At 47.2% G+C, this 23,448-nt stretch overlaps 5 protein-coding genes across 5 annotated transcripts; 2 read left to right on the forward strand and 3 right to left on the reverse strand.

Annotated features, from left to right (window-relative positions):
• Window positions 1–1,020: 1,020 nt before the first annotated feature.
• On the forward strand, window positions 1,021–2,438 carry BDW43DRAFT_278928 (uncharacterized protein). Its single transcript, XM_032042231.1, has one exon. It carries the CDS (start codon window positions 1,173–1,175, stop codon window positions 2,307–2,309), a length of 1,137 nt encoding a protein of 378 aa, XP_031899389.1. The 5' UTR covers window positions 1,021–1,172; the 3' UTR covers window positions 2,310–2,438.
• Window positions 2,439–2,917: 479 nt separating this feature from the next.
• On the reverse strand, window positions 2,918–5,573 carry BDW43DRAFT_300907 (putative arsenite resistance protein Ars2; the record flags this gene model as incomplete). The annotated part of the gene is made up of 2 exons (XM_032044973.1): window positions 2,918–3,559; window positions 3,612–5,573. The coding sequence occupies 2 exons, from the start codon at window positions 5,571–5,573 to the stop codon at window positions 2,918–2,920; spliced, it is 2,604 nt and encodes an 867-aa protein (XP_031899390.1).
• Window positions 5,574–7,804: 2,231 nt separating this feature from the next.
• Window positions 7,805–9,730, reverse strand: hapB (transcription activator HAP2). The gene has a single exon (XM_032037833.1). The coding sequence runs from the start codon at window positions 9,179–9,181 to the stop codon at window positions 8,075–8,077; it is 1,107 nt and encodes a 368-aa protein (XP_031899391.1). The 5' UTR covers window positions 9,182–9,730; the 3' UTR covers window positions 7,805–8,074.
• Window positions 9,731–12,002: 2,272 nt separating this feature from the next.
• On the reverse strand, window positions 12,003–12,278 carry BDW43DRAFT_278944 (uncharacterized protein; the record flags this gene model as incomplete). The annotated part of the gene is made up of 1 exon (XM_032042232.1): window positions 12,003–12,278. A coding segment is annotated over exon 1 (159 nt), but the record flags the coding sequence as incomplete, so codon positions are not given.
• A 5,299-nt stretch (window positions 12,279–17,577) lies between these two features.
• On the forward strand, window positions 17,578–23,407 carry BDW43DRAFT_278950 (kinesin-3 motor protein uncA). Its single transcript, XM_032042233.1, has 2 exons — window positions 17,578–18,076; window positions 18,159–23,407. Exons 1-2 carry the CDS (start codon window positions 18,013–18,015, stop codon window positions 23,030–23,032), a joined length of 4,938 nt encoding a protein of 1,645 aa, XP_031899393.1. The 5' UTR covers window positions 17,578–18,012; the 3' UTR covers window positions 23,033–23,407.
• The last annotated feature ends 41 nt before the right edge of the window (window positions 23,408–23,448 follow it).

A 23,448-nucleotide genomic window follows, 5' to 3' on the forward strand; every position in this document is an offset into this window, starting at 1 on the left:
AAATATCCAAGGCTTCAGTCTGTTTTAGATTTGAAGCAAAGGTTGCCTTCAATGTATGGGGGAAAGAGATTGTCAAGTAGACAGGTCAATTTGAGTCTCTTTCAGGTGTTTCCGATTGACCATTGACTGGTACCAATTAGGTTGGCAGAGGGAACGTTGGGGGGAATCCATTCTTACCACCATTTAATTACCCTACCAAAGAGTCCGGAGCTTCTAATGGCCCTAGGATACGAAAGGGCGGTTAAGAGAGAGAGAGAGAGAGAGAGAGAGAAAATAATAGGAAAATAATACTAACTCTACCTTTTATCCACTGGTTCTCAGGTGGTATCCTCGTATGTAGTTGTATGTATATATGGAGAACATGTACAAAGTAGTATATATCTACATACATACCTAGGTAGGACCATGCAGAGTTACATTACATATATACATGATACATACAGTAAGGTCAGGTACCATCTAGACTTCGTGTTCATTAGTGAAACAAGGTTATCACCTGAAATCACTACAGTAATGCCATAAAATTGGCATTCGTCCTCTACTTACAGAGTAGGTAGTATTACGCTTACAATGGTTAGATTTCCAATTGGGACACAGGCAATGCGTACCTAGACGTAAGTATTAATTACTGGCAGTAGCCCCTCACCAAAAAAAAAAAAAAAAAAAAAAAGAGAGAGAAAAGGACCCATTTCGTCGGTAATGGAATTGATGGACCGGCTCGTAACTCTTGTTTCTCTTTTCTCCACGCCTCCTCCCTCCTTTAAAACAACATCTACAGAGTAGTAGCAAGTTTAGACTAGACGGAGATCCCCATAGGAGCTTCTACTTGGGAACCATGACTAAAGTGCTAGTAATGATAATCCACTTGAGAGCCAAGAGATCGGAGTCGTAAATCCAATGTTAGTATACTATCGATGTCGATCCGGAACCTATTGAAGGTTTAGATTTGTACCCTCTGGGAAGGCACCCCACTTCCGCATGACTCGCCGAGCTTTTCTCCTTGGAGTCTCGTTCTCTGTTCTTCACAACCCATTTTTAATGATTGCTTTCACCTTCAATTGAATCAGGTACTAGCAATGCTTGTCGATTGAAAATTTCTACAGCATCGCTTAAAGAATAGAATGTGAAAAAGAGCACTCCGCGATGGTGCAGTCATATTACCCACTGATGTCATGGAAAGATCGGAAATTCTTGTCCACATCTCAGCGCCATGCGGGGTGAGCGACGACGCCCGCTATCGTGCTCAGGCTGAAGCCATTCTCAGTTTCCAGGGTGCCTCACGCCAAGTTATAACTTCAAGAGCAGACAATAGTAGGAGTGATCATGATGATACTACCTCTGCTGCCACCAGCGACGGTCTACCTTCCAACCGCACACCTCCACGAAAACCTGTGATCCCTCTTAATGATATACCCAATCATCCGGCCATCATGATATCTAATGGGACCATCGCTCTCGAAAAACAGCCACATAGTTGTTCTCAAACAGAATTCCTTGATAGTCCAGTGAGCGTTATTCCGGACTCTCAACCTGGGATGTTATCTTCGGACCCCGACAACCTGCAGAATGTCGATCGTCAGCCATCTACTATCCCACCCCCTTGGCCCCCTTGTTCTCCGGATGTACCCCCCACCAAGAGAGATCGGGCAATTTCACTGTCACGAAGGGGTGGCCTAAAGAAACCTCGCCATATCCAGCGGAAAACGGAGGAAGCTGATATTGCTCAAATTGGTGATCTCGCTGTACTACCCACAACAAGCTTTCCTATTCCTGCAGAGATCAGACCCCCATTACCTCCAATATCGAAAGAACATTTTATAACTCATATTACTCCAACCCTAGAAATGCTAGCTACTCGCCTGAAGGGAAGGACATACAACCCCCTCCAACAAACTAGAGAACTACATAAGTTGGAAAGAGGCTACTGGTATCTCCGTATTAATGTCACCGAAGCGGAGACACACGAATCTGATGTCTCCACAGAGGGAAGTAACGGAGCTTGCAACTGGGATATATCTATGTTCTCTCGCTTCTGGTCTTTCTTGGCGGAATTTATCAAAGAAGGTCGTGCTGGTTGGGGAGTATGGTGTATACTCGAAGATGTGCCAAACACTCAATTACCGCATGATAGCCTGCGGTCTGCGTGGCGAGAAGTGAATATTCGCCAGCTAACTCTCAAAACTTATGCATGGGGCGAAATTGCTTTTCATGTATACCTTCTCTTGTTCTTAGCTAGCGAACGCCGGGTTCGCAAAATGGGCGCTCAGTGGCGAGATGGCCGGGGTGATGTCGTTATCCACATGCCATGATATGTAATACGATGACCGCAACCCCTCTTTAAGGAGTACTGTTTGCACATACATACAATGATACATAGATAAAACATGACAAATGTAATGTGAAAAGCCAGAGAAATCATGGAACTAATGGGTATTAATTTGCACCCTTCAGATGCACTGTCGGCTGTCAGGTCCACCGGGGGGAGAGTTATTTTGACGATTGTAGTTCGCTGTACACGTACAATCAAGCTATACATAGAAAAGGTAGTTCATTGATCTCTGTGCTTTGGTTAGATAGAAACTATTGTACAAAAAAGTAAAAGATGACAATTTTGGAGCAGGTACCACCGGATTTTATCGCCCTGGGCGAGTTTGAGTGTGGCAAAGTACATGCATTGTCGCAACCAGAGAGAATACTACTACTCTCCACTATGCTAACTCCCCACCGACTAAAGGCAAAATAGAAAAGAGAAGCTGGAGTACTGTGATAGAACCAAAATAGTGAATGTGAAACGCACAGAGATATTGACTCCAATATGTCAGTCAGCCTTGATCAACGAAAATGCAGACAAAAAACCTGTTGACGCCGTATTTCAAAGAGACGAAAGGTTATGAAAAGAGAAAGGAAGCTCTTGCACTCAATAGTTCAGCTCACCACTTCCAGTCCCGCCAACCGCATCAAGGTCCTCATAGCTCTTAAGGCTGCGGCCTTGAACGGCTTCTCGTGGGCCCATTGCTTGCTGGGCAGTACCAGCTCCCATAGCATCGGCAAAGCCACCTGTACCAGCAAAGGCTGCCGCAGCAGGGTGGCCGGGGGGGATATACGGGACACCGGCGTTAGCTGGAAGACGACCACCAGAGCCATACAAGCTCGGTATACCACGAGCTGGGCTCAAACGACCGCTTCCTGCAGTGGCATGCCGGGGACCACGGCGATCATATGGTCCTGGCCGATTATTGTAGCGGTTATTACGACGCATGGCACCTGGCTGATGCAAGCCGGAATGATCGCCAGAGACCAAACCATTTCCACTCCAAGAACCGGCTTGGTTCGCAACACCCATAATACTAGACAGCCCAGCCCCGGGTAAACTCTGGAAACCCCCAGGCACATTGCCATTATGCCCAATGTACGGCGGCATGGCCGCAAGGCTGAAGCCACGAGGAGTGCCAACTTGAGTTTGGCCGGAGCTGAGAGGGAAATGGCCATTACTATTTGCGTCAGACCGAGACGGTGCAATACGAGCAGGGTCTAAGACATAGGCATTCACCAAGGAAAGCTATTGCATCATTAGTCTTGCATCGCTTTGAAGCTTAAGAACTCGAACTTACGTCACTGTTAATGCTCTCAAACCATTCGGCGTGACGCTTTTCCACATGTTTGCGCCAGAAATAGTCCGCCTTGAAGAGTTTGGTGCACTCTGGCACTTTGCAACGGTATTTGGATTCATCCTCCTGCTTGACATACTTCGCTAACTCTTCCTCCAACGCCTCATCAACGGGCTTGCCGCCCAACTTCCGAATATCGACATTTTCTGGCTCGAGAATCTGAAGGAGCTTATCCTCAAATGTCTTAACCCAGTTGAACGCGCGCTGTAGCTGCTGCTCTGACTTGGAACTGAACCGTTGCGGTCGCTTTTCGTCGACGGATGACTGCTCCTCTCCTTCGTTCGGTTCTTTCTTTTTAGTAGGGAAAGGCTGGCCGAGGGCGCTCGCTCGAGCTACAGCTTTGGATTGTGTAGTGAGGCCAGCGCGTGGCCGACGAAGATGGCCACCGGGGCACTTTCGAGTAAGCTCATGGACAGAGTCACTCTCAAATACGCAAAAGAAGCAGAAGTTATAGACCCTACGCAGGTACTCTACCATCAAGTCAAGTTTCTTCTTCTTCGCGAGGAGTTCCTCGTCGTCCACTTCGTCATCATCCCAGCCTTCCTGCTCCTCGCCTTCTTCTGCTTCGCCCTCATCCATATCATCCGCGTCAAATTCATTCCTTCTTTTCTTGACACTGACAGGGCCCGTGACTGGAGGTTGCAGCCAACCCTTCCCACGCAACTCTTCGACACGCTCTTCGATTTTAGCATAGCCGTCTGCGTTTCCACCCATCTCAGAATCAAGTGTTGAAACCAGTCGTCGGGCCAGTTCCAAATCCCGCTCGATGCGCTCCGGAGCGGAAAACAAATCCCACAGCGCCTTTTTGCGAGGTTGGGACGGTGGGACATGGACGCCGACATGGCACACGAAGTCCCCGTGAACTGGGTCATGTATCGTCTTATCATTGATCGCATCGAGTGCCTTTTCGGCGGCGGTCACGCTCACAGCTCCATTTGCCACCTTGTCATGCTCTATATCCTCACCTTCCTCTTCTCTTCCATCCCCTCTCTCTACCACGGTAACATCCGGAGCCGGGTGTAGCATGATCCATCCCATTCGATGATACTTCTTGGAAGGATTTGGATCGCTAAGGCTAAGCCATTTGAATCCGCCATCTTGCTCTCCCAGATGCTCCTTGCAGAAGTCCTCTATTTTTTCACGGCTCACATTTGGTGCCAAGGTCTTAATAAGCAAAGCCGGTTGAGACAACGCTTCATCTCGCAGCTCCCCACCCCGAGTCGGGAGCAAGTCCAAGACACCGAGCGTCTCGCCAACAGCTGTAGTTTCGCCTTCTTCCTTCTCGACGACACCACCTGCTCCGTCGCTCTCACTTTTATAAATTCCCTCCAGGGTGAATTCATCAAACAAACCACCATCTATATCGCGCTCCCATTGTTGATAAGCTCCGGCACGGAAGTCCATCAGGCGACGGCGGAGAGGATCGCGGACTTGTGGGACGTAACGTTCTTTGAACCACTCTTCACTTCGATGTTGCTGTACGAATGTTCTGGCCATCTTAATCTGAAGATCTACCTTGTAGGTATCATAAGCGTCCTGAATCTGCGCCCTCTCCCTCTCGCGGTCTTCACGAGCCTCGCGTTCTCCCTTGACACGATCTGATGGGCGACGTCCGCCATGCTTTGCACGTTCCTTTTCCTCCTTGATCGACTGTTCACCGCGCCACCACTCCGCGAAAAAGTTAAACCCGACCTGGAAATCGAGACTTAAGGGATTGGGGAGGGGATTGGCTGGGATGGGTCGCTTCCCCGAATCTTGCCCAGGGACATAGCGATCAATATTTGCAACGTTTGGGGAATGAGCACGGCGGCGATCCTCACGTTCTCGGAGAGAATGCTCACGGGGCGCAGCATAGTAATCATCTCGGGAAGCGCGGCGGTCAGACGGTTCGTAGCGATCAATCATAGCAGGCGAGCGAGAGCGTCCGCGTGGGCGACGACGATCCTGGGAAACTACAGCAGCTTTCAGATTAAGCAATGTCGCTGTTAAGGGCAGAGATGGTCTTAGATACTTACTAGGTGACCTTCGTCTATAAGAATCGACTGCTGCCCTAGAGGTGTAAGTGTCCCCTTCACGGGTCCTTCCGGGAGACCCATAGCCATCATAAGAATCCATCTGGGAAGGGTGGAAGAAAGATTCCAAGTCACTATATCAGATGCCAGATGTCCTAACTAGGGCCACGGTCAAAGCGATATGCGACAGGGATACTGATTAGTAGCTCGATCTAGGAGTAGTCGGGACAACCGGAAGGTTCGCAGAGACGTTTGGAACCGTACACGTAAGCTAAGACCGAAGACCATTAATATTAGAGCAAATCTTTTCACTTCACAGGGGTGTCTGGTAGCTTGGACGTTGACGAAGGGTAAAAGAAACGGGATGTGCTGAGAAAAGATGAAGCTGAAGCTAAAGCCCGCCAAGCGGGAGGGATGCAGGAAAGGCATTTTTCATATAGTGACAAGAATCAACCTGAAACTGAGAGGTAAAAAAGCAGGGTGCTCGCGAGAGCAAGAGAGAAAATAAAGAAAGAGAATGGTGCACAAATTGCAAGAAGTACTGTAGGTCTCGTGGGCCAAGGGGGGGGGGCGCGACGAATTAACCGACGACTTCAAGATATAGAAGAAAAGAGCAGTGAGCAGAGTAGGTGTCAAGGATTGGCCTAAGTTAAGATAAAGTGGTATACTCTGATAGAGAGTGACAAGATGAAGCAGGGAAATAGGGGCCAGATGAGAGACAAGGGTGGTGACTGCAGTGAACACGATAAAAGAGGGCTAGACAGGCGACCTACAAGAAGCCTTATGAAGAAGGATGAATAGATGTAATACAACCAGATGCGGACAATCCCTAATCACGTCCAATCCAACGGACTCTAATGGGGACAAGACAGCTGAACCGGGGGGATAGAACCGGACAGTTGGGGAGAGGAGGCGGAAAGCTGAGAGCTGAAGGCGAGTGAGGAATGGAATGACTAATCACATGAGGCTGGAGAAGGAAAAGTTGTAGGACCGGCTCCTAAACCAGAAGAGGATTGGTGTGAGCTAGATGTCTAGGCGGAACCTCATTGGAAGACCACGCTCTCATATTAAAGTATTGTACTTACCTCCTCCTCCTCCTCCTCCTCCTCCTCCTCCTCCTACTACTACTAAGTCCTAGACTAGTAGCGGGTTTGTATTAATCAATAAAGTCGTTGTCTGGTCAGGTCTATTATAATCTGTATTCACAGGACAGCTATTTGCTCAATGCCGAGTCAGTGACCCAGTCAGCCGAGCTAGCGGATGTCAGGAAGTATGTCTTGATATTTGTACATGACTAGCGGGGGAATCTTCCGTCAAAAATCACATGCGAGCAACAAGGAAGAGAAAAAAAAGAACGTTGAAATTAAATGAGAAACAACAAAACACCAAAACAGTTGGAAGGTCAGGTCCAATGATAAATGACAGGAGATAGTGAACACGACGATCACATTTTCTGCATCATCAACAAATCAACCCCAGATTTACCTTTGAATTTTTTTTTCTCTTTTACTTTTCTCTCTTTTCTTCTATCTCCCTTCATGCCTCCGTAATCCAAAAGCCAATCGATACTCACCGTACGTAGGAAACTAATCCACAGCAGATCCCAGAAGACTCATGGAACACGTCCCTTGTACGGCACTATATGAGAACATAAACCTTGGTATACCTTAGCACTTCTCCGAGAAATTCCTGTATAGTAATTTTACCACTGTTGGATTTCTGTTTAGGTCCCAGCCAAAAGCCTGGAAGGTTCATGGGTGCGGAGACAAGTCGAACGAAGTAATTCAATGGGAAGAGTAACGGTGACGACGATGATAATGATGAATTGCGGGATGCGGCAATAATAGGTGGCATTGGGACTGTGCCAACTTGCACGCAACCGCATCATAGTAATATCTGAGGGCCACAATTCAGCTCACCATCAACCTTCAGAGGCAGGTCGATCAGTCAGAGTAAGGCTGGATTCGGCAGTAGCTAAAGGCATGGCGTTTGGGACATCGTAGATCATCCAGAGTTTGTCCATCTCAAGAACTGGGAATAATGCAGATAGGAAATATAAAACCAAGATATAACAGAACGAAAAAGGAAAACGGCCATCAAACATTCATTCCATACAGCATTCCCGGCAAAATAAACATAACAGGATTCTTTGAATAATGAAAAAGATTTCGTACCAACATAACATAACGATATAAACATAACAATGGTAGCTGTCGGATAATAGTAGTAGAAACGTGATAGGTGAGTTGTCACACATCGCTCGCTACAAAAAGCAAACATAAACAAGCACCATGAAATAGAGCCATAAGGATGAATAGGTACGAACAAAGCACACAGAAGCGGGCAGGAAGGCGCTAATGATATGAAAGCAAATTCTGTTGTGAGGCATGTTGCTCAGCCGTCCTCATCAGACGGGTCGGCCGATTCATGTTCGCTCTCCTCAGCGCTGGTGCTAGTTTTTGCAGCGCTAGTCTTCGCCTTCTTCGCTGAGTTCGTATTCTCATCGTTAACATCACTAGATTTTCTTTTTTGTGCCGACGGAGGATTCTCACCGGTCGGCTTACTATCGACATTCTCTTGTCCACCCGGGATATTCTTTTTCTCCAGATTGGCAACTTCATCTGCTGTCAGGAATCGACCACCAGGACCCCGTGGTCGTCGCATGGCGTGATTATGACGCGACTCGTGTAGATATGGCTTACGCCCCTTGGACGTAAGTCGGAGTTGTTCTTCCAATTTTTGCCGGGCAACTCGTCGTTTCAAAATGCGATGGAATTGCTTTGCATTGACATAAAGAGGAGATTCCTCTACAGCGCCTACAGCCATATCTGGAGAAGGTTGGCTTTGCTGCACTGCAGGCTGAGGCGGGGGTGGCATCGGTGGTGGCACCGAAGGCCGGCCGACATGATTCAGAACCGGCTGGGCACTTTGAACATGGGGACTCCCAACATGGCTCATGCGACGCTGCTGCATTTGGGCGTTTTGCTGCATCTGTACTTGCGAACCCATTGGAGGCATTTGTCCTGACATTTGCGGCGGTGAGCGAGGATTCCGTTCATTTTTCACCTGTTGCACTCCAGCCATGCGTGGCGAGCCACGAGGTCCTTGTGGCATTTGGCCAGCCATCGAGTCCTGATGCAAAGGATAGAATTGCCCAGAAGCCGCCGCAGTAGCCATAGCCGCCGCCTGGGTTGGTGAGATTCCGTATGTCTGTGGCATAGCTGTGGTTACGCCGTATGATTGAGGAAAGTTCATCTGCTGATGTACTGAGCCCGGAGCATTTTGTGCCTGTTGGTAATGAGACTGCGAGGGAACAATAGGAGACGCTTGATGCGCGGGGTGGGCTTGCTGCATATGTGCCTGGGGATTGGTGGGGGAGGTCATCGACCCCACCGTTGAGCCTGGGTTCTGTGGTGCGGTTTGATACGGGGCAGCAATATGAGAAGGAGCATGTGGGTGTTGGCCATGAGGCTGCTGATATTGTGGAGGGTATTCCATCATGAAGTCACGATGGCGCTCCCCGTCACGCTTCCAAAGTGTCCCGTAATTGGGTTAATGCAGCTGTCAGGCACCAGGTAGTTGGAACCAATGAAAATGGCGACAAAAGCAATTGGTGGGTAAATGCCACTTATTCTGAATAAAGTAGAAGAGATCAAAAGGATGATAGGTTGTGGAAGCGCTGTTGTACTTGGGGGATACCACGGTCGCGCACAAGAGGGACAGCCGAGGAAAGTAGCTGCTTTTTGCAACTGATGATTCGATGAGTTAAATGCGAAGGCCTGCAGGCGCTGACCAGGAGTCAGCACGGAGCGCAGTGCCGACCGGTCACTGGGTGTTCCAGTGGGGTTGGATGGAGACGAGAAAGGCGCTTGCACCGGGGCGCTTACCTTAGGTTCTGTTTTGTTGATACAGAGTTCCAACTATCGGCGAGAAAACGAAGTTCACCAAAAGCGAACACCTGTTTCCTGGAACAACTTCGAACAGTTTCTGGAGGCAGTGAGTCTTTTGTGCGAATCCTTTTTACGTTCACCTCAGAGTGTAACGTGGTTGGGCTCTGATGCAGCGGACCAGGATGCCCTCGGCAGAATGTCGCACTTGATGCGTTGTCAGACGGAATGCGATATTCTGCTAGTGACGCACGATTGTCTATCGCCAGCACGAGGCAAACAAAGGGATGCGGGAAGAGACAAAAAATTGAAAATGTAAAAGCTACGCAGTAAATCTGAGGCGACAACTGGCGGGCTGCCTTCCGTTAATGTGGTTGTGATCCTTGTTAGTTCAGGCTCTTCGGCCACGTTCGTATGAGGCGGGGCCGAAGAAGAAGATAGTGATGAGGCTGTGCTAGCAGCGTGGCCTGTCAATTTCTTCACGCCAGGTAGATGAGGCTATCCTTGCTCCCAGTCCCCACGCCTAAAGTGCGACTCGAGAAGGGCCGATGCCAAAACGCGCCTAAAATGGTTTGGATAACTAGATCAAACTACAGAAAACCATCAGCATTCCCTTTTCTCCACCAAAACCTTCAACTTCTGATTTGTGCGCTGTCATGACAGGGAATCTGTGCAAGTGGTGGGGGAGGGGAAGGTGATATCGTAGCGGTAGTGTCTATTCAGGGCTGAAGGATGTATGCGTTGGCAAGCGGGAAGTATGATGCAGCCGGCAACATACCTTGTCAAAATGCGAATCACCACTGGGTCCGAGAAAGGCGGGTGTTTTCGCGCGCGCGTAAACCAAAGGCCCTAAGCAATATCAAAGCTGCTTTCCTGGTTGCGAAAATAACTTGCAGGTCTATGGAAGGACTGGGTTTGTCAGAGTACTGTATGCAAAACAAAAGTAAATTGAGAACGACGCGTGCTGATTGGGCTACCATAGGGCGGGGGGAGAAGGTATAGGATCACATTGAAAGCAGAACGCGACCATGACAAACGTGAAGAAAATGCGAAAGCCACCAGGAAAGTCCAAGGCATAAAAAGGTTGCAAGCGGTAAAACAAAGTGTACTTTGCATAAATGCGACATTGATACCAGGTCCATTTTTGTTTTGCGAATGGGTAACAAGGTGGAAAACGATGGGACAATATTAGTCGTGATTTGCAGGCCTCGATCAATGTGAAGAGCAAAACAACACGGTCAAGTCGTTGTTAAGAGTAATTAATTACCTGAGCAGCAGACGAATATCCCTATACCAAGGCAAAAGGGACGCGATGGGACTTGACCACAGCCTCCAGTCACGGGAAAAGGTACTGGGAGGGACGATGATTCGTGGGGTGAAGAGAAGCGCGACCTCTACCAACAAGAAGGCGGGCAGCACAAAGCTGTTCCGCGCCGCGGGTGTGGGCTGCTGCTGATGTCAGTCCGGTCCGGATTGATCCGCGAACGACCCAACAAGCAGTGAACCAGGTTTTGGCTCTAGGCAAGCGCGCGTGTGGGGGAGGTGCGACAAGGAAGGACAGGAAAGCGGTTGCAGATAAGGACAAAAGCAATGTAATTCGTGGGGTAAATTGACAGCTGGACGTGTTCAAAAAAAAAAAAAAAAAAAAAAGAAAAAGCGAGGGAGTAAAAAAATTCAAGAAAGACCAAACGAGGGAGATGAATGCGCGCGGTGGTTGGAGAATAGGTAAAGCAGACACAAAAAGTGATGGGATTTGTTGGAGCTGACCCTTGGAAAAGGTGCAGTGTAATGGGATTGGGTGCACGCTAGAATAAGGTGCTCAAATCATAAAACAAGATCAACGAGGAAAATGATAAGATAAAACAAAATGGAGTCAAGATAAAACAAAGCTACACAGCGTTGAGCAAGGGGCAAGCAATATTCCACGTACCTACGGAAGATGATTCGACCAAAACCGTGGAAATTTCAGAATGAGAATGGTCGGGAGTGATCAATCACGAGGAGAAAGCAGATGGGGGGTGGGCAAGAAAACAACGATTGGGTTGGACGAAAGGATCAGTGATCAGAAGCCAACCCCAACATGAACGAGTAGGAAAAAAGAAAATGGAAGATGGCCAATGGGTTCTGTGCAGCCAGTTAAGTTGATGACTGGAGGCACGCAGGGACTGGAGATGGCTGGATGACCAACGAGAGGAAGCAGAGAGAGAAAGCCGCAGCGACGAGAAGGGGCGGGCGATGGGGCATTTGTACCGGACGCGTTGACTGACGAGCTGACTGGCTCGGCGGCTCGTTTAGCGGTCGAGGCGGCGAGGCAATCAGACCAACCGACCGATTCACTGGTGGCCCCGTACGGTTCCGTATTGTCACCGTGCTTGGCCCCGCTTTTCTTTGATTTGGTTTATGTAAGATCAAAATCTGGAAATTGTGACATTGAGTAAAGGTGCAAATTGTTGATTGTATGTATGGTACAGACTATGTATGTATAATTATAAACGCACATACTGGTACTAGGGACTTCCATCCTTGAAAGTGTACACGCAGCTAACCACCCACCATTGACTAGATATCTCATCAGGTAGTATTTACCCGTATTCATTCCTAGGATTGCAGTACAGTATTCTTCCTAAAGAGATAAAACAAAAACATCCAACCTTAGATATACCTATGTATGTAGAGGGGGGAAATTAAACAAGAAATAAAATTAATCAAAAAAAAAAAAAAAGAAAATAAAAGAAAATAAAAAAGAAAAATAAATAAAATAAAATAAAATGCCTCTCTCTTTATCGCTCTTGTAGGTATGCGGTGTAAATCCGGCCATCCCGAATTTTGTGACGCGCATCATGTGCAACCCAGGGCCGGCGAATCGCTCTCGGGATTTAATCCATGTCAGTGACAAATCTACCAGCCACCCTCATTGGCTTCCAAGGAATCCAAGGAACGTCGGTCCGTTTTTACGAATTATGCATTAGCATGCTGACAAGAGGATTACTACTACTTAGTCCTGGTTACTGTGGCTTCAAGTCCAAAGTTAGTGTCGATTAACAATCTAATAAAATTGTTCATGACAATGACTATTGCCATAACCTCCCTAAAAGATTTTTCTCTCTTTCTCCCTCAGACTAAAATCCGAGCTGTATAAAATATGTATACCCAAGCTAGAGTGATCTCCGATGATTTCATTACAGGATCTCGGCGGATCTCGTGAGAACCTGGAGCTTCGGCTACATTGCTTAATTAGGAAAGACACTCGGACGACCTGGGTGTAGCGTATCACTAATGCAGATATTATCACTTGTCACTAAGCAGTGAAATAATGATTGCCTACACAGCCATAAAATATGCGCAGTAATGATGATGGGACTATTGGAGCCATACGACACTTTTCTGATGAAACTGTAGTTCTGAAAGCCCTTGGTTGGTAGCCCTAATGGAGAAAAGTTGATTTAATTACTTAAATTCCAGGCTACATTGAGATCCGAGTGGTCTTTTTTATGAGAGTAGATGGCACGAAAAGCAAAAGAAACACTTGAAGCCAAGATATTCTAAAGTGTCTGCTTTGGATTTTGTTTACCTACTCTGTCCATTGGTGGTTACAGACTTTAGGTTAAAGTAATTCGTTCATATCGCCGTTAGATCCTGGTACCCTACCCTCCTTTTAACTGTCTGGGTACGACAAAAGATATCGCATTATACTATCGAGGTACAGGGAGTTTGGTTAAAACTCATTAAAGTGATCGGGTCAACAGAATCATACCGAAGTTTAATGCGCTATATCTTAGGTGGCTGTATACCCAGAATGCTACACAGTCTTCAATTGCGGCACACAATAGCAGAGCAGATCCAATGCCGATCTACTTGACACCACGTGTGGAAGTTTAGCCACTTAATCTACAGACAGTTCAGGTTTTCAGGTTTGCTGTCATATTTACTATGTGCCAATACCTAAATATGGGGAGATAGAAGCTCTTCTACTCGACACGTCTCTTTTATGATGTAAAGTAAGCCATCTTGAACCTCGTAAAGATTGAATATCTGAACATTATTAATGCGGGTCTCGTACGTTACAGTATTGTACTAAGGTGTATCTATGATGATGGGTCCATACGGAGTACAGTAGGTGCCTGTGCGTAGGAATGGTTTCTATACTAAATTCCCTGATAAAGCTCTGACCATCTGACGTCAAAGGCAGTCCAGACACACCGCTTTTCAACACATAATGAATAGAATGCATTGAATTATCATTCATGACAACCTACTGTAGTAATACTTGGTAGTGAGGCTCTTCCATTATTCTGTAATGGTATTAAGGAAATCTTTGTCATTCCACGGACAACCGAGCTTGACTTAAGCTATGTACAATGTAATCTCATCGTTCAACATTCAAAACACATGCCCATATATATACATACTCTGAAGTATACACTAAACAAAGTACCATGGTATAATATAAACCGACCACACATTCTTTAAGTACCCCTCGTCCAACACCCTTTTCTACCTATGTGCTAGGTATAATTACTAACTTCTTGACCCGAAAATGATTTAGATCGTAGACTAACCTTCTCCTCATCCACCACCCGTCCCATTAGAAGGTTCCACCAAAATTATCAACCTGTATTAATGTCAATGTCAGCACAGGCTATGACGGTTTGCTCGACTGTTCTCTCTCTCTCTCCTTGTTATATGTCGATCCTAGAGTTGCACAACCAGTCAATGGTTGTACTTCAAACCCTGCCACGGAATCCTTGTCAACAATTCCGGCAGATATCAAAAGGCACACTTAACTTCAACCAGGCTACATTCAAAAGATACATCCTAGAGAAAGTATTTTGTCAGCTACAGTGACTAACGCTAGTACTTTCTATATGACTCTATCCTCTGTGCTATTCAGGCAATCTGGCAAATAGAAAAATCTTAGGCCCCCGAAGAGGTTATAATGAGCCCGTTTTGCCAAAACACAATCGGTATATAATCATGGACTGGAGAAGCTTCTTCCGCAGGAAAATCCAGGATTACACCCTGCCCAAACCAGAGTCTATGAGCGATCATCCTGGTCCTAATAAGCGGCATAAACCTGTGCAGGAGACTTGCCTTGTACAGTCTGGTAACGGTAAGCGTATCCTTTAGCTTAAGCTTACGCATTGGATATGCTCGATGCTAGTCTCTTAGGTATTACAGGAAAATCCAGGCGGTACCATCCAAATTAGATTCAACCAGTTGCATAAGAGTGATAGACTGGGTACGGAGCAGACGTACATGCTTCGCGGTCTAGTCTAGAGCGACTCGAAGCCATAGCAAAATGCGGGGTCTCAAGATGGCAGTCATGCCATGATATTACATCCTGCCCTGTCATTTCCAGGTGATGTCTATTGTCGTATTGATTGACGTGGCTCACTCTGCTTTATAGAATACCAGTACGGTTGATATCAATTTACACAAGTCTGATATGCTCTCAATCGTACGCATTAGGGAGGTTGCAGATTCCCAGATGCTTGCATGGGGAGCATCATTAGTTACCATAAATGATACCACTCTGGTGGCATTACGCCATTGGGGCTGGAATGTAACGCAGCACCTCCTGACTATCGCAAGGGGGGTTGTGAAATGAACAGGCAGATCTTGTCCAGGATGCGCGCCCAATGAGAGCAGATCCATGCCCTTTCACGCCTTCAAAGGACGATACCCACTGTGATGCTGACGTTAAAACTGAATCATTGGTTCTCAATACTGAGAAGGAGAAAAGCATTGCCATTTCATAAAATTTTCGGCAAGTCCTTAGTTGCACTCGTCACTATCATATTTCTACGGAATCCTACTACCAACTAGTTCAGTCCTACTTCAAGCTATTACTTTCCCGCAAAAAGCGGTCTATAGCACTTCATGAGTTTCAGGGGCTGTCTTCTTCCTTAGTAGAAAATATTTCGTTGGATGAATGCTCGGAGGCTGCTTTTTGAAAACAGTCACTCTCCAAGTTTAATCAAGAAGGCAGTACGTAGCTTTAGATCGGCTTTTAATCCAATATTAGAGACTGGTCTCATCTTTTATCCTTTTCTCTTTCCTTCTGCATCATTCCATGTGGAAGACGCAGTAAGGGAGAGTATGGTTGATTTGTTGTACATTCACCGTATGACAAAACAAAGGCACGGTAGCAGTGAGATATAGGGCCGGTAAGCAGATGTATACACCATCAAGACGACAACTTTTTCCAGGAGGGAATACACATCCGCATTTTACCTATGTACAAGGATTCTCCCCAGGGCTTAACCCTTATACTGTGGCACGACATATCGGGCATCCAGGCACTAATGCCCGTACATACTACCTATGTAAATACTATTCTTACCATATTAGAAAAAACTTACCATCGGGCAACTCATACATTGTCAGGCTACACTCGCTAATCATTCACCGCTTGCTACATGTTCATCTCTTACAGGTCCAGAGTGATGATCCACGGCACGTCTGCCAGTTGTACATGCAGTACATAGAAACTAAACAAGTTATTTGCGCGCTGGTATGAAATTTTTCGATGAGGGTTCTGATAGATATATATCACTACAGAAAAACAAGCTTGGAGTATAAAAAAGAAACAAGTACAAGCGGGCATCATCCAATATATCGCTACCTACCGTTTTCTGCAACATCATAAAGCACCCACATAGGCAACATCTCGATATATAATGGACATGGCCCATCTTAACTTCGTATATGTACACTGGTTACATCGGCCTGGAGACTGCATTCGTTTGGGGCTGTGCCCGAAACCTCGCATGACGGCTGCGTGATAATACTCAAACGCAGATGAACCCAACACCGTGGTAAACGACCGAAGTGCTGAAATATTCAATAGACGATCTCTGATAATCCACGGTAAATTTCTTAGGTTGCAAAGTACTAAATAGGTGTGTTGCTTTAGGGTGGTGGGAGGCAAAAATGCAGGTTGAATGCGGGAGCGTTTGCTTATCAATTGGATGTTTATCCTTTGACTCCTAAGATGCCTCGATAATATTTTTGTTGGAGGGAAGACTTGATGCTTCCTCCATCATCTCCTACCCTTTCACATCTAGGTTCTCCCTTTCATGTCTACCTCTCCGTCTATGTTTCCCACCGGCTCACTTTTCTTTTCTTTTTGATGTGCATCACCAGAATACACGGCTCAGGGGGGAAAAATGCAGGGATTTAATTAGAATCTCTCGTTGACTAATTGCTTCGATGCTACTCAGAATTGCTCTCTAGAAGTAGTCTATATGCACTAATATCCCCGATCCCAGTTTGCATATTGCTATTAAGATCCATAAATTTCTCCGTGTAATCGGTAGAAAAGCTAGTTGATATATTAGCGTGACCAAAATATCTGAAGAGTAGATCAGGGCTCCCATTGCCTTCTATCCCGTTTAAGGGCATTGCTTCTATTTAATAGCACAAGGCGCATACCTTTGTATATGTTGGCACCATACTCCGCTGTGGTTGTAGATGGGTTATATAGTAGTACCATTCTCCAGGAGAAGTAAATAGAAAGACTTACGGGGGTTATTTGCATATGATGAAGAACAATCAAATAGGTTGAATGTTTAGATCGCCCCAAAGAACTGTTAGGACAACAAATTCAAAAGAAAGGGCGTATTAAACTCTTCATTTGAGAAAGGGATTTATTAAGAAACTGCTGGTACTGGAGGATTCTGAACCATGGGGAACCGCTGTGGAGAACAATTGGTGTTTCACATAGTGTGTTAAAAGGCGGATCGGGGACTAATAAATATCAAAGCCACCTCGTACCTGCATATCAGTGTGCGCCATATCCAGGGAGTGCCCATTTTCTCGAAATATCTACTCCGGTTCAACAGCAGGATATATACATACAGCAGCAGTCTTACCGAGGAAGCATAGGTTCTACTGAATCAACACGATGATTGGCAGCGGTGTGCTCATGGGGCGCTTATCTAATCCGCCCGCCCTTTCGGTCTCCCTGCGGCTTTTCCGTGCCTGCGAAGGGGAGCAAGTCGGCCAGACTTTCATTCGATCTATCCTTGTCATACAATCTCTCCCACAGCCTGTTGAGTTTTCTCCGAGAGGCTCTTTACCGGCGTCGGCCGCGTGACTTACTGCAACAAAACATACTGGGCTCGGTTTTATCGCAATCTTTGCCCCTGAGACGCGCCGGAATTTCTTCCCCAAACAAAGTATATATGTACTACAGTACATGACGTCTTTGTTGACACACAACTTCAACCTTTTATACCTACGAAGTGAAACCAAGGAAGGCAAAATACACATTTAGGGGAACTGTAGCGGACGTGGAGTTAGCCGGGCTGCGATCTTCTATCGGGCGGCGCTCCCCGAGGCGTTCGCGACTCGAGTATTCCGATTGTTCTCGCTTGCGGTTTGAGAAACAACTCCTCAGCAGCCGGCAGATACTGGACCCGAGTGCATGGGGAATTGGTCATAATGGCTCCAGGAGGTGGCGGAAATATCAAGGTGGTGGTGAGGGTACGGCCGTTTAATAGCAGAGGTGAGTCAACAATGCGATACATGCCGAGTCCGTGCCTCGCATTCTTGAAGGCCGACTTACTAAACCATCTCTTTGGAACTAGAAAATGACAGAGGGGCACAATGTATCGTTCAGATGAAAGGAAACCAGACCGTCCTCATCCCGCCACCAGGTGCCGTCGACAAGTTACGAAAAGCTGGCGGGAAGGGCGCGGTAGAAGGACCGAAGACGTTCGCCTTCGACCGATCGTACTGGTCGTTCGATAAGAATGCCCCAAACTATGCGGGCCAGGACAATCTCTTCGATGACTTAGGTGTACCACTTTTAGATAATGCCTTTCAGGGTTACAATAATTGCATTTTCGCGTACGGCCAGACTGGCTCCGGAAAGTCCTACTCAATGATGGGATATGGCAAAGAATACGGTGTAATCCCTAGGATCTGCCAGTCCATGTTTGAGCGCATCAACGAGATTCAACAAGATAAGAACCTCGGCTGCACAGTGGAAGTTTCCTATCTGGAAATCTACAACGAGAGAGTCCGGGACCTCCTTAACCCATCGAATAAAGGAAACCTCAAAGTTCGTGAGCATCCATCAACAGGTCCATATGTCGAAGACCTTGCCAAACTGGCGGTGCGCTCTTTTGAAGAAATCGAAAATTTGATGGACGAAGGTAACAAGGCTAGAACCGTCGCCGCCACAAATATGAATGAAACATCTAGTAGATCCCACGCCGTCTTCACGCTTACTCTTACGCAAAAACGTCATGATGCTGAAACATCGATGGATACGGAGAAAGTCTCAAGGATTAGCTTGGTCGATCTTGCAGGATCGGAACGAGCAACATCTACCGGAGCGACTGGTGCTCGGTTGAAGGAAGGTGCAGAAATTAATCGTTCGCTTTCAACACTTGGACGTGTGATTGCCGCTCTAGCAGATGTGGCTTCTGGCAAAAAGAAAAATGCCTCGATGGTTCCATATCGTGATTCCGTTTTGACATGGTTGTTGAAGGACTCCTTAGGAGGCAACTCCATGACGGCTATGATCGCTGCAATTTCGCCTGCGGATATTAATTTTGAAGAGACTCTCGGTACTCTACGATATGCTGACTCTGCTAAGCGAATCAAGAACCATGCTGTTGTAAACGAAGATCCAAATGCGCGGATGATCAGAGAATTGAAGGAGGAGCTGGCACAACTTAGAGCTAAGCTTGGAGGTGGTGTAACCCCTGGAGGAGGGGCGGCAGGGGGTGGTGCAGCAGGTGGAATACCTCCTGAGGAATATTACTCTCCAGATACTCCTTTGGAGAAGCAGGTTGTCTCCATCCAAAAACCCGATGGATCTGTCACCAAGGTCAGCAAGGCTGAGATCATAGAGCAGCTTAATCAGAGTGAGAAGCTCTACAAAGATCTGAATCAAACATGGGAAGAGAAGCTGGTAAAAACCGAACAGATCCATAAAGAACGAGAGGCCGCTTTGGAAGAGCTGGGGATCAGTATCGAAAAGGGATTTATTGGTTTAAGTACACCGAAGAAGATGCCTCACTTGGTTAACCTTAGTGATGATCCACTACTAGCTGAGTGCCTTGTCTACAATATCAAACCAGGAACTACCATGGTCGGAAATATGGACCAAGGGAGTCATGTGGAGATCCGATTGAACGGATCTAAAATTCTCGCCAACCATTGTAAGTTTGAAAATGTGGATAATGTCGTTACGATAGTACCAGGGGAAGGTGCAGCGGTCATGGTGAATGGTCTCCGCGTTGACAAACCCAAACGACTGAAAAGTGGCTTTCGAGTCATCCTGGGTGATTTTCATATATTTCGTTTCAACCACCCTCAAGAAGCGCGTGCTGAAAGAGTAGAGCAGAGTCTACTTCGACACTCTGTCACTACAAGTCAACTTGGCTCACCTGCCCCGACCAAAACACATGACCGCACCTTGAGCAAGGGAGGCTCCGAGGTTGACGGTGATTCTAGCAGGGCTGATTCTCCGATGCCCTCTCAGCGTGGGCAGGAGTCAGAATGGCTTTATGCTCGGCGAGAAGCTGTCAGTGCTGTGTTAGGCCCAGATCACATATCTCATATGCCGGACGATGAGTTGGATGCCCTTTTCGAAGATGTTCAAAAAGTAAGGGCAACACGACGTGCGCTGGTTGACCACGAAGAGGATTCCGACTCCCTGAGTTCCTTCCCAGTCCGGGACAAATACATGTCAAATGGCACTATCGATAATTTTTCTCTCGACACTGCCATAACGATGCCTGGAACCCCTCGTCAGAATGGGGAGGACGAGGGCCATAATGGAGGAGATACAGCGTTACACTCTGTACGTCAGGATATGCAACGCCAGCTAGATCAGCAGAAGGAGGAGTACCAAGAAAAACTAAGAAACGCAGAAGTTTCCTCAGGTCAAGGCGTCGAAAATCTCCGCTCCGAGAAAGCTCGGATGGAAGAAGCTCTGAGAGCGGCAAAAGAAGAATTTGAAGAGCAACTGAGGAAGCAAAAAGAAGTTTTTGAGACTCACATAAAAGACATGGGTCAACCGCTCCCAAAAATATATGAAAATGGTTTCGCGAAGTTAGATGCCAAGGAGCTCGAAATCGCAAGAACGATCTTCCGTCATTGGTCGCAACAAAATTACGTTCGTATGGCGGAGAAGATCTTGCAGCATGCTTCTTTATTGAAGGAGGCTCAGGTAATGAGCCATATTATGGACAAGAATGTCATCTTTCAATTCGCAGTTATTGATCATGGACATAACATGGCGTCATCCTATGATCTCGTGCTGAATGGCATCTCAGGAGACGAAGATGTTGTGCTTGACGAGGCTAAAAAGCCCTGCATTGCCGTCCGCGTGATTGATTTCAAACAATGCGTTATCCATCTCTGGTCCATCGAGAAACTCCAACGCCGCGTTCAGGCCATGCGCCAGCTGCATCAGTATATCGACCGCCCGGACTACATTCAACACTTCAAGCTCGAGAATCCTTTTTGCGAGCCTTGCTCTCCGAGGTATTCTCTGGTGGGTGACGCCGATATTCCGCTCACAGCGGTCTTCGAGACACGTGTCCAGGATTTTACAGTAGAAGTTACTTCGCCTTACACGCAAAATGTCATTGGTATCATCAGGTTATCTCTCGAGCCATCTTCGGCTCAAGCACCGTCCTCAACTCTGAAGTTTAACGTGGTCATGCGTGATATGATAGGGTTCGCTGAATGGGAAGGAACTGACGTTCATGCTCAACTTTTCGTACCGGGTATTTCCGAGGAAGGAGGCGCAACCACTACTCAGATGATAAGTGGCTTTGATGAATCTCCAGTGCGGTTTGAAAGCGTACACAGCATGAGTTTACCGCTTTCTAGCCCGCGTTCCGCGGCTTTGAAAGTTTGTGTCTACGCGCGCGTGACTCAGATGCATCTGGACAAACTTCTCAGTTGGGATGACATGCGAGACTCGGCAGAGCCGCCCCCACAGAAGCGCAAGACCCCACGTATTCCGGAGTCAGAGTTCTACTCAGAGGAGAGACATGACGTATTTGCGAGGACACAGTTGCTTGAATTGGCCGAAACGGGTGACTACCTCCCTGTCGAAGTAGTACAGAATAATAGTCTTGATGCAGGCACATATCAGCTCCATCAAGGTCTCCAGCGGCGGATCATGATAAACCTTACTTACAGTTCAACGGAAAGTCTTCCTTGGGGTGACCTCATCAACATCCGTGTGGGCTCTGTCCGGTTGCTTGATCCATGGGGTAAGATACCCGATCAAGATCTCCAGACTCCTGACGTTCTGTTGAAATTTGTCCAGGAGCCAGTGAGGAAAGATAATGCAGACGGAACATCCAATGTCAGCATTATTGGCCAGTGGGACTCAAGCTTGCATGGCTCTCTCCTCCTAGACCGAGTAACCGCGGATAAGTATCGTGTGCAGGTGACGGTTAGATGGGAGCTTATCTCATCGCGGCTACAGGATCCTGTTCCATTTGAGGTGGATTTGACTCTTCAGATTCAAGGTCGCACATATGTGCGCCCGCAGTCTATGTTCAAGCAGTTCTTCAACTCGACTCGGATTGTGCATTCAACAGTCCGCATGTTTTCCTTGGCTGTTCGACCCGTCTCTGCAAAGCGCGCAGCCGACCTGTGGCGCATGAACACGCAAAATGATTATGTGAAGGGAGAGGAACTCTTGACGACTTGGTCTCCACGAAAGGTTTCGCTTGTGCGGGACTATGTGGCAGCTCGCAAACGAAGACAACGGATTGCTGAGCTAAATGCTGCCAAAGGGGCTCTCGGTGCTCACTGTCTCATGCCATCAACTCCGAGGAGCGGACGGTCGACTCCTCTCAGAAAATTAGAGCTTACGGACCGAAAAACTAAGCTTCTCCAAAAGTACGTTGAGCTTTGGGCGACCAAGACTGACCCTATTGAAACCATTCTGGTCCGGAGCAACACTGAGCCTCCTGCAGGCGGCGCAGCTTTCGCCTCTCGCGCCAAGCAACTATCCTCGGGCGATGATTCTAGTTCTTTCTCTGAGGAGGTGCCGCTGAAGCCTCGATTCGTTGCAACTATCCAAACCCTTCCTAAGAACACTTCTTCCTTGAAATCAGGGTATCTGCTGACGCCTGATGACACGAACAGCCATTGGGTGCGCCGTTTCGTTGAACTTCGCCGCCCGTATCTTCATATTTATTCCGTTCCTGAGGGTGACGAGATCAATGCCATTAACCTGCGCAATTCGCGGGTGGACCATGCACCCGACTTTGCGCGATTACTTGACGGCCCAGGCGTGGGAGCCGATCAAGGCGCATCACCCAGGGGCCGGCCCAACGTTTTCGCAGTGTATGGGTCCCAGAACACATTCCTGTTTGCTGCCCGGACCGAGGCCCAAAAGGTCGAATGGATCTTGAAGATCGATGAGAGTTACTTCAGCAACAATGCTCCCAAGCCGGCAGTTAGCCGCTCTAGAGGATAAATATTGCCTTTTATATTCATATAACGTCTTGACACGTTGGACGGCATCTGCGACATGCGTTGGACTTGTCCCTTAACTTCCCCCCTTTTGCCTTCTAAAACATAGAAATCGGCAATCGCCCTTATATCCTCTGATTCTCATCCTTCTCACTCAAGCGCACATGGCTTTCTGACATCCCAGCCACTCGGTTTCTTGTTCCACATCGGCGACAGAGAGTCCGGTCTGGGGTTTATCATTTGTTAAACTTGCCCCTTGTCTTCACGAAACACTTTCTTGATTGATTTTGAGATACCCCTGATACATCTTACACTTGCAATCTCCCTGTACATATTTGAGAGTATATTTCAAGCATAGATAAAGAGGCCTACTGTGTCCGCAGGCGGCAGTGGCCTTTGTTTAGTGAATAGTTTCCTGAG

Source organism: Aspergillus alliaceus (assembly GCF_009176365.1).
Source record: "Aspergillus alliaceus strain CBS 536.65 unplaced genomic scaffold BDW43scaffold_27, whole genome shotgun sequence".
Classification (NCBI taxonomy): domain Eukaryota; kingdom Fungi; phylum Ascomycota; class Eurotiomycetes; order Eurotiales; family Aspergillaceae; genus Aspergillus; species Aspergillus alliaceus.

What these genes read in the sequence shown, in the direction of transcription:
- BDW43DRAFT_278928 (XM_032042231.1), top strand. Translation starts at nt 1,173, where the DNA reads ATGGAAAGATCGGAAATTCTTGTCCACATCTCAGCGCCATGCGGGGTG.
- BDW43DRAFT_278950 (XM_032042233.1), top strand. Translation starts at nt 18,013, where the DNA reads ATGGCTCCAGGAGGTGGCGGAAATATCAAGGTGGTGGTGAGGGTACGG. An exon ending in ACGGCCGTTTAATAGCAGAG is followed by an intron (nt 18,077 to 18,158) that starts GTGAGTCAACAA and finishes CTTTGGAACTAG; the next exon opens with AAAATGACAGAGGGGCACAA.
- hapB (XM_032037833.1), bottom strand. Translation starts at nt 9,181, where the DNA reads ATGATGGAATACCCTCCACAATATCAGCAGCCTCATGGCCAACACCCA.